General features: G+C 39.9%; 1 protein-coding gene across 6 annotated transcripts in view; it reads left to right on the top strand.

The window, feature by feature from the left end:
- SPAG9 (sperm associated antigen 9) overlaps positions 1 to 14733 on the top strand; it is a 133709-nt gene that overhangs the window by 75227 nt on the left and 43749 nt on the right. For all 6 annotated transcript variants that reach the window (XM_058704499.1, XM_058704501.1, XM_058704504.1 and 3 more), the window contains 2 exons: positions 9052 to 9259; positions 9769 to 9868. In XM_058704499.1, the coding sequence (XP_058560482.1) occupies positions 9052 to 9259; positions 9769 to 9868 (308 nt within the window). The remainder of the gene's footprint in view (positions 1 to 9051; positions 9260 to 9768; positions 9869 to 14733) is intronic.

Below are 14733 nucleotides of genomic sequence, written 5' to 3'. Positions count from 1 at the left end.
ATAGAGGGCAAATGTAGAGATAGAAACAAAGAAAATGAACAAATAGTTGTTTTTGTGAAAAAGGATTTCAATCTTGGTCACCCTTCGATTATTAGTGATATCTAACAGTTCCAGATATGGCAGTGGGGTGAGAGGAGGGTGCAGTAAACATTTCCAAGTGTACTGGAATGTTTTGCATGTTAAATATGCAAGATGATTAGAATAGATTTCAGGAGGGTTTCAGAGTTGTGTGAAAAGACGAAAGGATTAAATGGTGTGCCATTTATTGGTAAAGAGTTAGGTAAGACATGATCCAAGTGCTGATTTCTGAGCCATGATTATCTTTTAAACTAGAGGCTTAAGGAGGTGTTTTTAAATCAAATTAAAACAAAGCCCCCAAACCCTCATTTTAACAGAGTAGATTATGGAGCACCTGGGTGGCTCGTTCGGTTAAGCATCCAACTTTGGCTCAGGTCATGCTCTTGTGGTTCATGAGTTCGAGTCCCACATCAGGTTCTCAGCACAGAGCTGGCTGTGGATCCACTGTGGATCCTGTGTCCCCCTCTTTCTTTGTCCCTCCCCTGCTCGCTTGCTCTCTCTCTCTCAAAAATAAGTAAACATTAAAAAAAAAAAAGCCCCAAACAACAACAACAACAACAACAACAACAACAACAACAACAACAACAGTAGGTTACAGAGATCTTATTATCCTGAGAGGTAGAGCAAGCCAGATATACCCAGTAAATACATGATCTTGTTATCTCTTGTATAATATTTCCTTCTTCCCAGGAGTGTTCCTGAACCTCTGAAGGCTGTAGAACAGGATGTGAGAATGGTGTTTCAGATCACTTTACAGAAAGTAAACAAAAGTGATTAACTATTGGTTATTTACTCATCTGCTGTTCTCAAGACTACTGATGTTTTTCACTGAAATACAGGAGAAAATTATATTTCCTCCCCAGTGGTTGCTAGGGTTTTATTGTAATCTATAAATTATTCCTCCCCTAAAGCCAGCATTTTAAAATAAAGGAGAGAAAATATAAGTAAATCCTATGGAAATTCAGCCTATTTCCATCTATCCATTTCCTAGGTAAGAAACATACAGATACCCCTGTACAAATTTGCAGATGCCTTCTTCGGGACAGAATGAACATAACTTGTATGTATCCTGGAGACTGCCCCAGCGTGTCATTTTCCCATGGGCTGCCTCCCTAGTTGAGCAGATTTCTTTAGCTTCAATCAGGGCACCATTCGGCTTTATTGACTAAACAACTGTTGTGAGCCTTCTTCACGTCAGTCTTGATACGCTGGGCACTGGGGATAGGATAGGACAACAAATAAGATTCTCTGCTACTCACTACTCACCCAGGTCCATGGAAGCCCTTCATCTCTCAGTGACAGTGAAACAGCGCCCCATTTGTTCAGAAATATCCTCAGGGCCAGGACATTCATACCTCTCCTTTAGTAATCAGAATTTTCTTAAACCCAAAGTATAATTAACATCTAGAGTTAGTCCATCTAACTGTATCTAGAGTTAAGGTCCTCAGTGTTTCTTTGGGTCACACACTCCTTTAAGAATCAAAGTTATGAAACTTTCCAGAAAATAAATGTACACACAGAATTTTGTGTTTCTCTTATGCCATACAGAGAGTTGTAAATCAAAAGAGCTTAAGAACCACTGCTTTAGACATTTAACTTTTACTTGTGGAGAAAAAAATGTAAACATAAAAATTAAGATATAAGGTGATAAGTGTTATAGTGGGGATTCATGGAGCTGGTTACCTCTTGTAATTTTGTCTTTACTTTCATGAGACTTAAAAATCTTTGACTCCAAAAGACAGACTTAGGGGGCGCCTGGGTGGCTCGATCAGTTGGGCATCTGACTCTTGATTTTGGCTCAGGTCGTGATCTCGAGGTTTGTGGGACTGAGCCTGCTTGGGAGTCTCTCTCTCCTCTGTCTCTGCCCCTCCCCCCTGCTGGCTGGCGCACACATGCTAGTGCTGTCTCTCTCTCTCTCTCTCTCTCTAAGTAAATAAACAAAAAAAAGACAGACTTAGGTAACAGAGTTGCTTGCACTTTTATTTGGCTTATTTCAGATGAAGTCAAGCAGGCTACTTAGGAAAACACTGGACATTTCCAAGTTGTCCTTCGTGGAATAATTTATCTTCAGTAGTTGTAAACTTACAGTGTCTCAGAACATAAATACTTATGGGGCAGTGGTGACTAACACATGACCTATGTATTCTGTACAGGACTGAGCACACGAGGGAGGCGTTTGATGAATGGAACAACTGAAAATATTTTCTAAAGGCTCGTAGACTTTTAGCCTGATCTCTAAAACCAGTAAGGAAAGGGCACAAAGACCAGATAGCTTTCGCCATGGTATCTCAAGTGAAGCTAAAAGTAATGACACCTGTTTTCTTTTGTGTGTAGTAAAATACATACAGTATACAATTTACCATCTTACTCGGGGTGCCTGGGTTAAGCGTCTGACTTCAGCTCAGGTCATGATCTCACAGTTGTGAGTTCAAGTCCCGCATTGGGCTCTGCGCTGACAGCTCAGAGCCTGGAGCCTGCTTCGGATTCTGTGTCTCCCTCTCTCATAGTCTGTATCTCTCTGTCTCTCAAAAATAAACTAAAAATTAAAAAAAAAACACACACACAATTTACCATCTTACTCATTTTTTAAAGTACACAGTTCAGCCATGTTAAGAATATTCACATGGTTGCGAAACACATCTCCAGAGGTTTTTCGTCTTGCAAATAAGAAACTCTGTACCTATTAAACAAGTCGCTCTTTCCGCCTCCTCCCAGCTCCAGTAACCACCATTCTACTTTCTCTTCTATGAGCTGGACTACTTTAGGTACTCATCTATGTGGAATCATGTGGTATTTGTCTTTTGTGACTGGCTTATTTCACTTAGCATAGTGTCCTCAAGATTCATCTCCATTGTAGTATGTTTCAGGATTTCCTTTCTTTTTAAGGCTGAATAATAAATACTCCATTGTATATATAGACCGCATTTGATGTATCCATTCATCTCTTGATGGACATTTGGGTCTTCAACCTCTTGGCTATTTTGAATAATGCTGCTATGAACATGGGTGAGCAAGTATCTCTTCATGATTCTGCTTTCAATTCTTTTGGATGTATATCTGGAAGGGGTATTACTGGATTGATCATGTGGCGGTTCTGTTTTTAATTTTCTGAGGAAATACCACACTGTTTCCAGGGCAGGTGTACCATTGTATAATCCCACAAACTGTGTACAAGGGTTCTAATTTCTCCACATCTCACCAACTCTTGTTATTTTCTGTTTGTTTGTTTTGATAGCCATCCTAATGAGTGTGAGGTAATATTGTAGTTTTGATATGTATTTCTCCAATGATTAGTAATGTTGAGCATCTTTTTGTGCTTTTTGCCTGTTCACATAACATCTTTGAAGGACGCCTATTCTATTAAAACACAATTTAATATGCATCGGAGCACCGTTCCCCTATAGGCATAGCACTGGAATCCCAAATCAGCGTCCTTCTTTTTGTGGACATTCTCCAGTGACATGCTCAGCCTACAATGTGAGAATCCCGTAAAAACTGGAGGGGGGAAATGGGTTACAAAATCAGTACATTTGATAGAGATTTGACAACCATGTAAGGCACCCAGTGCCACATGTTTGAAGAGGATGTGTTAAGGATAATTGGAATTGATAGGGCAGTGGTCTTCACATAAAGAGGCAATTGTAATCGAGACTTAGCTAAACAACGGGTGTTGGCGAGGGTGCAGAGAAAGGCGAACCCTCTTGCATTGTTGGTGGGAGTGCAGACTGGTTCAGGCATTCTGGAAAACAGTATGGGGGTTCCTCAAACATTTAAAAATAGAACTACCCGATGATCCAGCAATTTGCACTACTAGGTATCTACCCAAAGAATACAAAAATACTAATTCAAAGGGTAACATGCACCCCAGTGTTTATAGCAGCATTATCTACAATTGCCAAACTATAGAAGCAGCCTAAGTGTCCATCGACTGATGAATGGATAAAGATGTGGTATATATATGCATACACACACACACATACACACACACACACACACACACACACACACACACACACACAATGGAATAGTACTCATCCATAAAAAAGAATGAATCTTGCCATTTGCAAAGACATGGATGGAGCTAGAGAGTATAATTCTAAACAAGTCAGTCAGAGAAAGACAAATACCATATGATTTCACTCATATGTGGAATTTAGAAAACAAAACAAATGAGCAAAGGGGGGAAAAAAAGAACAAATTTGATGGTTCCCAGAAGGGAGGTGGGTAGGTTAAATAGGTGATGGGGATTAAGGGGTACACTTGTTGTGATGAGCACTCGGTGATGTATGGAAGTGTTGAATCACTATATTCTACACCTGAAACTAATATTACACTGTATATTAACTCACTGGAATTTAAATAAACACTTAAAAAAAAAAAAGACCATTAGCTAAAACAGTACAACTTGGCGAATGACTGGTATAAAATAGGAATTGGAGGTCTCCACAAGTCACAGACTGAATGTCAAATAATAGCATGCAACTCCCCTGTAACTTTATATTGAATAATTTATATAAATGCTCCCAGTTTCCATTAGGTTCTAATAAGAATTTTCTCTCATTTTGCACATGCTATCTTATGAACCTACTGTCAACCAAAAGTGATGTTTTATCTTTTAACAGGTTAATATTTAGGCTTGTCTTTCTTCACTGTATCTTAGTTGGAGGCATTGTTAGTGACAGAATTTCATAATTTCTTTTGTAGTAGGTGCAGTGTAAGAATATTGTGCCTCCAGGGGCGCCTGGGTGGCTCAGTCGGTTAAGCGTCCGACTTCGGGTCAGGTCATGATCTCACGGTTCGTGGGTTCAAGCCCCGCATCGGGCTCTGTGCTGACAGCTTAGAGCCTGGAGCCTGTTTCAGATTCTGTGTCTCCCTCTCTCTCTGCCCCAACCCCCACTTGTGCTCTGTCTTCCTCTGTCTCAAAAATAAACATTAAAAATTTTTTTTTCTTTAAAAGAACATGGTGCCTCCAAGCAAACACTGTAGCAGATACTTTTCCTGTCAGTGCTTTTACTAATCTCAGGAGCTTTGTGTCACCACTGCTTGGGGGACCAACAAGAAATGCCACTTTTGAAAACTGTCCCCTGAAATTCACAGCTTTTCCCTCCTCAGCTCTCATGCTGTGTCCCTGAGATCCAGAAGTACAGCCCACACAGTGAGCTATTTTAATGAGTGTAAAATATTTTTATATGGTAAAAGTATAAAAGGGAAGTAAGTTACAGATAAAAAAAACCTCATGTTATTTGGATAGCCCATGACAAATATAAAACATTTTCTTCGTGGGGTGCCTGGGTGGCTCACTTGTTTAAGTGTCCGACTCTTGCTGACCCAGGGCTCCATCTCATGAACTGTGGCATCATGTCCAGAGTCAAAACCAAGAGTTGGACCTTTAACAGACTGAGCCACCCAGGCTCTCCACATTATAGCTAATTTTATCAGCATATGGTTATTTAGTGTTGCACTTAAGGTGACAGATAAACAGTTATCTTAAACTTACAAGGCAGTAATGAATGGATAGCTCCCAATTCATTAGTAGTATGAATGGTTTTCTCAAAACTTTCTTTCAAAGTGAAAGATAACTTCATCTAGTTATACTAATTCAAATTTATTTTATTTTTTTAAAAAATTTTTTAATGTTTTTTTTTTTTTTTTGACAGAGACAGAGCATGAGGGTGGGGGGTGGGGGAGCAGAGAGAGAGGGAGACACAGAAGCTGAAGCAGGCTCCAGGCTCTGAGCTGTCAGCACAGAGCCCGACGCGGGGCTCAAACTCACAGACCGCGAGATCATGACCTGAGCCGAAGTCGGATGCTCAATCGACTGAGCCACCCAGGCGCCCCAATTCAAATTGATTTTAAACTTAATTTACTTTTTTCCTTTTTATGATAGTAATGCGTGCCTACCGTTAAAAAATTTAGAAACCGAGAAATATTAAAAGCAGTAAAAAGTTTTTTTACCTATTATCTGTAGCCACTTTATATAGCTAGAAGTTTGAGACTACATATATAGATTTATATTCTGAGTTTTGTAATTTTTTCTACTTACATGTATATGCATATATGTATGTATATATATGTGTGTGTATATACATATATATATGCCAACAAGGGCAAAAGAAAAAGCAAAAATCACTCATTATCCAACTACCCAGTCGCAACCACTATCAAAATCATCATTGTTGTAACAGAGCTTTTTCTAGCCATATTTTTTTAAATTGCTCATACTGTACTGAATTGTTCTTTTGTTCTGTTTTGGTTTTTGAAAGAGAGAGAGAGTGCGCGTGTGCACATGTGTGCACGTGAGTGGAGGAGGGACACAGAGGGAGAGAGAGGATCTCAAGCAGTCTCCTTGCTGAGGGACTCAATCGTATAACCGTGAGATCATGACCTGAGCCAAAATCGAGAATCAGATGGTTAACAGGCTGAGCCTCCCAGGCACCCCTGCACTGAATTCTTTCAGTTCCCAGTCTCATTTGCAAAATATTTTGAAAATTTTCCATTTCAGGAAGTACCCTTCTACAACACAGTTTTTAATTGCTGCATATTAGTCTCTTATATGGATATGGTGTAATTTGCTTAATCTGTTTTGAAGCATTTAAGTTGTTTGCAGTTTTTTGCTGTTACAAATTATGTCATATGTACACTCTTTCTTTAGAAGTATATATATGTAGGGGCGCTTGGGTGGCTCTGTCGGTTAAGTATCTGACTTCAACTCAGGTCATGATCTCATGGTTTGTAGGTTTGAGCCCTGCAAACTGTGCTGACAGCTCAGCCTGGAGCCTGCTTCGGATTCTGTGTCGTACCCCCCGCCCCTCCCCCACTCACGCTCTGTCTCTCTGTCTTTCAAAAATAAATAAATGTGGAGAATAGCACGCATTTTCTGGGATGAAGGTCATTGGCAAACACTTGAGTTTTAACCATGTGTTAGAGCTCAAGCCCACCAATAGAGCCACGATACTCAGACTCATAAATGGGTAACTCATGCTGGAGTGGCATTCACATTCTGTGATGTTTTACGTCTCTCATCATTTACAAACAAAAATCAGGGGGAAAAAATAACAACAACCCTCAGAGCCTGGGATAGGGATGAAGAGTTGGGGGCAGGACACTGTGGAAGGGATAAAGAACTTTTTTTAAACTTTAATTTCAGTTATTTGCTATATATATATATATATATATATATATATATATATATATACACACACACATATATACACATACATATACATATATGTATATATGTATGTATATATATGTATATATATGTACACACACAAATATATGAATATATATATTCAGTCATATGTCAGTTATTTGTAAATATTTAGTTTCAGTGTTATATTTGAGACTGACAGTGCTATAGTAGTTTCAGGTGTATAAGAGAGTGGTTCAACAGTTCCATATACTCCTCAGTGCTCATCAAGATGAGTATACTCATTGATCCCCTTCATCTATTTCACCCATCCCTCCACCCACCTCCCCTCTGCGACCCATGCTTTTGTTCAGGATAGTGAAGTGTCTGGTTTTCAGTTTGTTTCCCCCACACCACTTTGTTCATTTGTTTCTTAAATTCCACATATGACTGAAATCGTATGGTATTTGTCTTTCTTTGACTGGCTTATTTCACTTAGCATAATATTCTCTAGCTCCATCCATGTTGTCGCAAATGGCAAGATTTAATTCTTTTTTTTATGGCTGAATAATACTCCATTGTATATACACACCACATCTTCTGGATAAAGAGCTCTTGATTTGCCACAGCAAATACAGTTTACATAAATCTATATTCTCATCTGGTAATTGGTTTTATATTTGTTCAGCCACTCTTGGTAGTGAAATTTGCACTACATCAAAATTCATGATAGCAAATTAATATTAGGAGATGATAATGAAGGTGAAAATGTTCTAATGTTGTAAAGCTAAGAGTTTGGGTGATAAAGTTCTCCAAGTTTGATTGCTTTCATTGTCATTTCTGTCCACCATAGCACCAGTAGTTGACCGTATGACAAAAATGCTTTCTTATACTTGGGTAGAGTTTTAAATTTGAATTTGAACACACTCTGACTTCTCAGCACCAAAACCAACCTAAATCTCTCAGATGGTGTAATACAAAGCTTAGAGTATGCTTTAATTTTGATTGGTATATTGTTAGTTTTTAACAACGTTCTTTAAAAGTTAAAAAGGATAGCATTTTAAAGGGAGAAATAAAAGTCACTAAAGATCATCCCCCACCATAGCATAATTTAATTTTTCAAGTTACGTTTATTTATACTTTTGCCTTAGGCCATGTGTTTCAGAACTCTCAGAGTTGTGCAGAGTATATTGTTATAAATTGTAATAATTGCTAACACTTTAAATACTTAGTATGTGTAAGCACTTCACTGAGTCTTTTTTTTTTTCTTTAATGTTTATTTTTTTTTTTTTAATTTTTTTTTTTTTCCAACGTTTTTTATTTATTTTTGGGACAGAGAGAGACATAGCATGAACGGGGGAGGGGCAGAGAGAGAGGGAGACACAGAATCGGAAACAGGCTCCAGGCTCTGAGCCATCAGCCCAGAGCCTGACGCGGGGCTCGAACTCACGGACCGCGAGATCGTGACCTGGCTGAAGTCGGACGCTTAACCGACTGCGCCACCCAGGCGCCCCAATGTTTATTTATTTTTGAGAGAGAGAGACGGGGTGAGCAGGGGAGGTCAAAGAAAGAGGGAGACACAGGATCCAAAGCAGGCTCCGGGCTCTGAGCCGTCAGCACAAAGCCTGACACAAGGCTCCAGCTCACAAACTGTGAGATCATGACCTGAGCCCAAGTTGGATGCTTAACCAACTGAGCCACCTGGGTGCCCTTCAGTCAGTGACTGTTACTGATTTTTTAATAGAATTTTCTCTCTGTAAGTCTTTTCCTTAACCCATTTAAGAAAACGGTTTAAAGTAAATGAATCATTTAAAGATTTTACCATAATTCTTTTTATTTTGTAGGATGAACTTTCTGATGTTAGCCAAGGAGGATCTAAAGCTACCACTCCAGCATCAACAGCTGCATCAGATGTGGCAGTAATTCCTACAGATACTCCCTTAAAGGAAGATAATGAAGGATTTGTGAAGGTTGCAGATACACCAAATAAGTCAGAGATAAGCAAGCATATTGAAGTACAGGTAGCTCAAGAAACTAGAAATGTATCAACAGGTAAGTGACCTCAGTTCTTTACTTTCTGGCAAAGATCATGTGGGTATGAAAAGATACATTTTAGGAGTGTTACTGCTTTAGAGTTATAAAATTATCTTCAATTGTAAATAAGCTGAAAAGAGGTGATGATCAAATAAAATTTTGGACAGCTGGGTTTGGGGAGCCTGAAACGCAGGAGAACAGTCTTTTTCTGCCCCTGGCCTTAGATCATAAGTCTTCATCTTTAATTTCTCTGTGTTTCACTCCTTAGTTAGTAAAAAACAAAAACAAGGCGTTCTGGCCTGGGATACAATGGACTGTATCCCAAGAAACTTAAAACAAACCGGTTTCTGATATTGACTGTTAATTGAATATGACATGTTGTCTAACCCCATGTTTCCTAGAACCCACTCCTTAAAATTTTTTTATGTTGAAATGATGAATTTGCAACCATTAAAGCAACAGGATTTTTATATTAGGGGCAGTATGTGATATATGCATTATTTATGTCATCTTGTCCTTTTCCTAAGGTTCTGCTGAAAATGAAGAGAAGTCAGAAGTTCAAGCAATCATTGAATCCACTCCTGAGTTGGATATGGACAAAGATCTCAGTGGATATAAAGGCTCGAGGTACCGTAAATGTTAAATTAAGACATCTTAGGGGCGCCTGGGTGGCGCAGTCGGTTAAGCGGCCGACTTCAGCCAGGTCACGATCTCGCGTCTGTGAGTTCGAGCCCCGCGTCAGGCTCTGGGCTGATGGCTCGGAGCCTGGAGCCTGTTTCTGATTCTGTGTCTCCCTCTCTCTCTGCCCCTCCCCCGTTCATGCTCTGTCTCTCTCTGTCCCAAAAATAAATAAAAAACGTTGAAAAAAAAAAAAAATTTAAAAAAAAAAAAAATTAAGACATCTTATCCTTCCTTTTCGCCTCTCCCAGAAGCATATTGTTCTCTGGTCTCTGGGCAGAAAAAATGCATTCAAATGTTTTGCTGAAGAAATGTTGGTATTATATTCCAGTTTCCACTTTTGAAATGGTTTAAATATTTTGTGAAATGTTGCCATTGCAGCATCAGGGGTTAGAAACATATGGAAGGACAGGGGAAAAAGACAGCCAAGGTGTAACCAATACTTTCTGGAATTTGAGGAAACAGAAACAGGAGTAGGGGAAGTAACAATTTGAGCAAACTTTGTTCCTTCCCCCAGATCAGGAAAACGATTATGTACCCCCTTAAAAAATGATTTCAGGGTGCCTGGCTGGCTCAATTGGTGGAGCATATGGCTCTTGATCTCAGGGTCGTGAGTTCAAGCCCCGTGCTGGGCGTTGGAGCCTACTCAAAAACAAAAACGACTCCCCCCACCCCCTAAACTGTAATGCTATCATTATTGGAAGAAATCAGTCTCATTTTACATGGGGAGGCTGTTTAGTGGTGGCAAGAGAATTGTTATGTGTCATCTAAATCTTAGTCAGTCATCTAAAGCATGTGGGTGTTCAAGAATGTCACACAGGACCTACTTCCCTTCTCCTAATTTCATCTATAACATTTATCCTTTAATAATAATGACTGTAAAATTACCATTGATTGATCACTGCAGTCGTGGTTAAAAGCATGAACCTAGAGTAAGACTATGTGGGTTCAAATACTGCCTTGGATTTGAATCTGAGATATATTTTTTCATCCATAAAAGAGAATTCTGGGGTGCCTGGGTGGCTCAGTTGGTTAAGCGTCTGACTTCAGCTCAGGTCATGATCTAGCAGTCCATGAATTCTAGTCGTCCATGAACTCGAGCCCTGTGTTGGGCTCTGTGCTGACAGCTCAGAGCCTGGAGCCTGCTTCAAATTCTATGTCTCCCTCTCTCTGCCCCTCGCCAACTCACGCCTCTGTCTCTCTCTTTCTCTCAAAAGTAAATAAACATTAAAAAATTTAAAAAAATTTTAAAAAAAGGAAGGAATTCTGATAATACTTAAGATGATTGTGAGAAGTAAATAAATGTATGTTAAATCATTGGCAAAGGGCCTACTTTAATAAAATGTTAGGTGGTATTGTCATTATCCTCATTTAATATTTTATATGTATATATATTTATATATATATAGTTTATATATATTATGTATATATATATTATATATATATAGTTTATTTATTTTGAGAGCAAGTGGGGGAGGGGTAGAGAGGGAGAGAGAGAGCAAGAATCCCAAGCAGGCTCTGCTCTGTTCAGCACAATGCCTGATGCGGGGCTCAAACTCACAAGCCGTGAGATCATGACTCGAACCAAAGTTGGATGCTCAACCAACTGAGCCACCCAGGTGCTCCTCATTTAATATAGTTTTGTTTTTTTTTTTTTCATTTAATATAGTTTTAATTGCAACCTTATGAAGTAAATATCTTTATCCCCATTTAACAGTCAAGGAAGCTCAGAATTGTATAGTAACTTGCCCAAGATTACCAAGTTAGCAAGTGGAGCTGGCATTCAATCTAAGACTCTCTGATTTCAAAGGCTGTGTCCTGTGAAAACATCTTTTCTTTTTTTTAATTTAATTTTTTATTTTTTAAAATTTACATCCAAATTAGCATACAGTGTAACAATGATTTCAGGAGTAGATTCCTAGTGTCCCTTATCCATTTAGCCCATCCCCCCTCCCACAACCCCTACAATAACCCTCAGTTTGTTCTCCATATTTATGAGTCTCTTCTGTTTTGTCCCCCTCCCTGTTTTTATATTATTTTTGTTTCCCTTCCCTTATGTTCATCTGTTTTTTCTCTTAAAGTCCTCATATGAGTGAAGTCATACGATTTTTGTCTTTCTCTGACTGACTAATTTCACTCACCATAATACCCTCCAGTTCCATCCACGTAGTTGCAAATGGCAAGATTTCATTCTTTTTGATGCCGAGTAATACTCCGTTGTATGTATATACCATATCTTCTTTATCCATTCATCCGTCTATGGGCATTTGGGCTCTTTCCATACTTTGGCTATTGTTGATAGTGCTGCTACAAACATGGGGGTGCATGTGTCCCTTCAAAACAGCACACCTGTATCCCTTGGATAAATGCCTAGTAGTGCAATTGCTGAGTCGTAGGGTAGTTCTATTTTTAGTTTTTTTGAGGCACCTCCATACTGTTTTCCAGAGTGGCTGCACCAGCTTGCATTCCCAAAAACATCTTTTCCTTACTGTTTATTTAAAGGTGTAAACAATGCAGAGTGTAAAAAGTGAAATTTACTTTTTATGTGTCCTCTCCTAAGCCTAGGAGATGCTGCTGCTTATAAGCACTTGTGTGCTTTTGTCATTCTGAACCTCTGTAAAAGTTAAAAATATTATTTTTATTAGACTCATACATGTATGCAGTATTAAGGTCAAGTGGTAATAATACAAAATTTGAAGGGCAGTAGTAGTCCCTTGCCCCCGCCCACCCCTCATTCCCATTCCCAGTAGGCAGTGTCTCTCTCTTCTTCATTATCTTTTTCTCTCCCACCACCCCCCACCCCCCGCCCCCCGCCCCCACAAAAGTGGCTCAACTTTTCTGGGGAAATGAACAGGGCGAGGAAGGCTCTCTGTAGGAACTCCCCTTGCTGGGCAGGACTGCCAGGTCCCAGGTCTGTCTAGAAGGCAGGAGAGGGATCAGCGTCATGCCCCCTTTGGTCCGTCCTGGGAGCAGGGATCCAGGCCCTTGCTACTTGGGGCCGAGGTGGGAAACAGCCTTGCCTGTTTTCCCAGGGTCTCCAGCGAGTGTCCATGCTGTGCTCAGAATTGATACCAACCTTCTTGTGGGGCAGGTCAATGTCGAGCTCAACTCTCCCCCAGCATGTTGAGCCCCAATTGACCTCACTAGAGCGGCCTTCACAGGTTGTCCATGGAGAACTTGTGCTTCGGCACAGCTGAGACTGTGGTGTGACGGCAGCCACGTCTTAGTTCTCTTTTGCCATTTTTCTTCAGGTATCGGAATCACATCCTTATGGTTCTCTTCCTTGCTCCTTCTGTTTCTCAGCTGAGATTCTGTGAGAAAATTAAGTCCTAATGCCGTAGGGCATCCCTTGTGCTAATGAATTAGCTACACTCCTGTGCGTCTAGAATGGAGACAACAGTCACTCAAATCACTTTCTGTGTTCTGTGGATTAAATGAGGAACCTGATTTTATTTTATTTTTGTAATTAAAAATTTTTTTTAAATCTTTATTTATTTTTTTTTTTTTTTGACAGAGAGAGACAGAGACAGAGAGTGAGAGCAGGGGAGGAACAGAGAGAGAGGGAGACACAGAATCTGAAGCTCCAGGCTCTAAGCTGTCAGCACAGAGCCCGAAATGGGGCTTGAACCCATGAACAGTGAGTTCATGACGTGAGCTGAAGTCGGATGCTTAACTGACAGAGCCACCCAGGTGCCCCAAGGAACCAGATTTTAAAAACGCTGATACTAGCTGTTGGCTTTACAGTGAAAGATGACAAGGATAGCTCCTTAAATCACCATCCTTCCTTTCATACTCCCAATATAATTCTGTCTCTGTGTTAAATTAACATTCATTATTTAAATCATCGTGACTATATAAATACTGATCACAGCTTAGCCACAGAATATATTACATTTACTTTCTTTTACAACTTTGTTTTTCTGGACTCAGTAAAACCCTAGTGGGATTTTGTTTTGTTTGCTTAGGCTTAGGTTAGTAGCAGGGTGGGGGCAGAGAGACGGAGAGAGAATCTTAAGCAGACTCCATGCTGACATGGGGCTCAGTCTCATGACCTTGAGATCAGGAGCTGAGCCAAAAGCAAGAGTTCTCTGGGGGCGGGGAGGGGGGGGGAAGTGGAGGGGGGGAGGTGTCACTGTTCCGGAGGATTGGACCTCACTGTCATAGGGTTTCTTGTGCTTTTGTCCCATCCTTCTGTTTTAGGCTCCCCCTTGCATGCACCTGTCTATAGATTGCTGGTTCCTTCAATTCCTGGGCTTCTCAGAGGTTCTGGCAACGTGCTGTGTTCATTCCTCCCTAAACCCCAGTGGCTTATCAGATTTCTGGTCTGTCAAATCAGTTTCTGTTACTGGCCTGTTTTCTGTCTTAACAGAATTTTGTTCACATTTCGTCTGCTGCAATTTCTTTATCTATTTTCTATGTCCTATTGGGTGACAAATGACTATGTCTAGTCCACCAAGTTTAACTAGAAATCCTGTGCAGGATAATGTTAGTGCACACACAAACATTTCCCCATTTCCTTCCATATTCCTGCAATAAAGGGCTTATATATACACTGTTTTGTAACTTTCTTTAAAAAAACAAAAACAAAAAGCACCTCTGTATAATGGGCTTCTTTAGTTTGTAAAGCTCTACTTTGATGTTTTTAACTATAAAGTTAAAAGTCTTTAACTTTTTTTTTTTTTTTTTTTTTTTTTTTTTTTTTTTTTTTATTTTTGGGACAGAGAGAGACATAGCATGAACGGGGGAGGGGCAGAGAGAGGGAGACACAGAATCGGAAACAGGCTCCAGGCTCCGAGCCATCAGCCCAGAGCCTG

The sequence above is a fragment of the Neofelis nebulosa genome, chromosome 16 (assembly GCF_028018385.1).
Source record: "Neofelis nebulosa isolate mNeoNeb1 chromosome 16, mNeoNeb1.pri, whole genome shotgun sequence".
Lineage (NCBI taxonomy): Eukaryota > Metazoa > Chordata > Mammalia > Carnivora > Felidae > Neofelis > Neofelis nebulosa.
The sequence above is the reverse complement of the archived record's forward strand: the minus strand, read 5'-3'. Positions and strand labels throughout refer to the sequence as shown.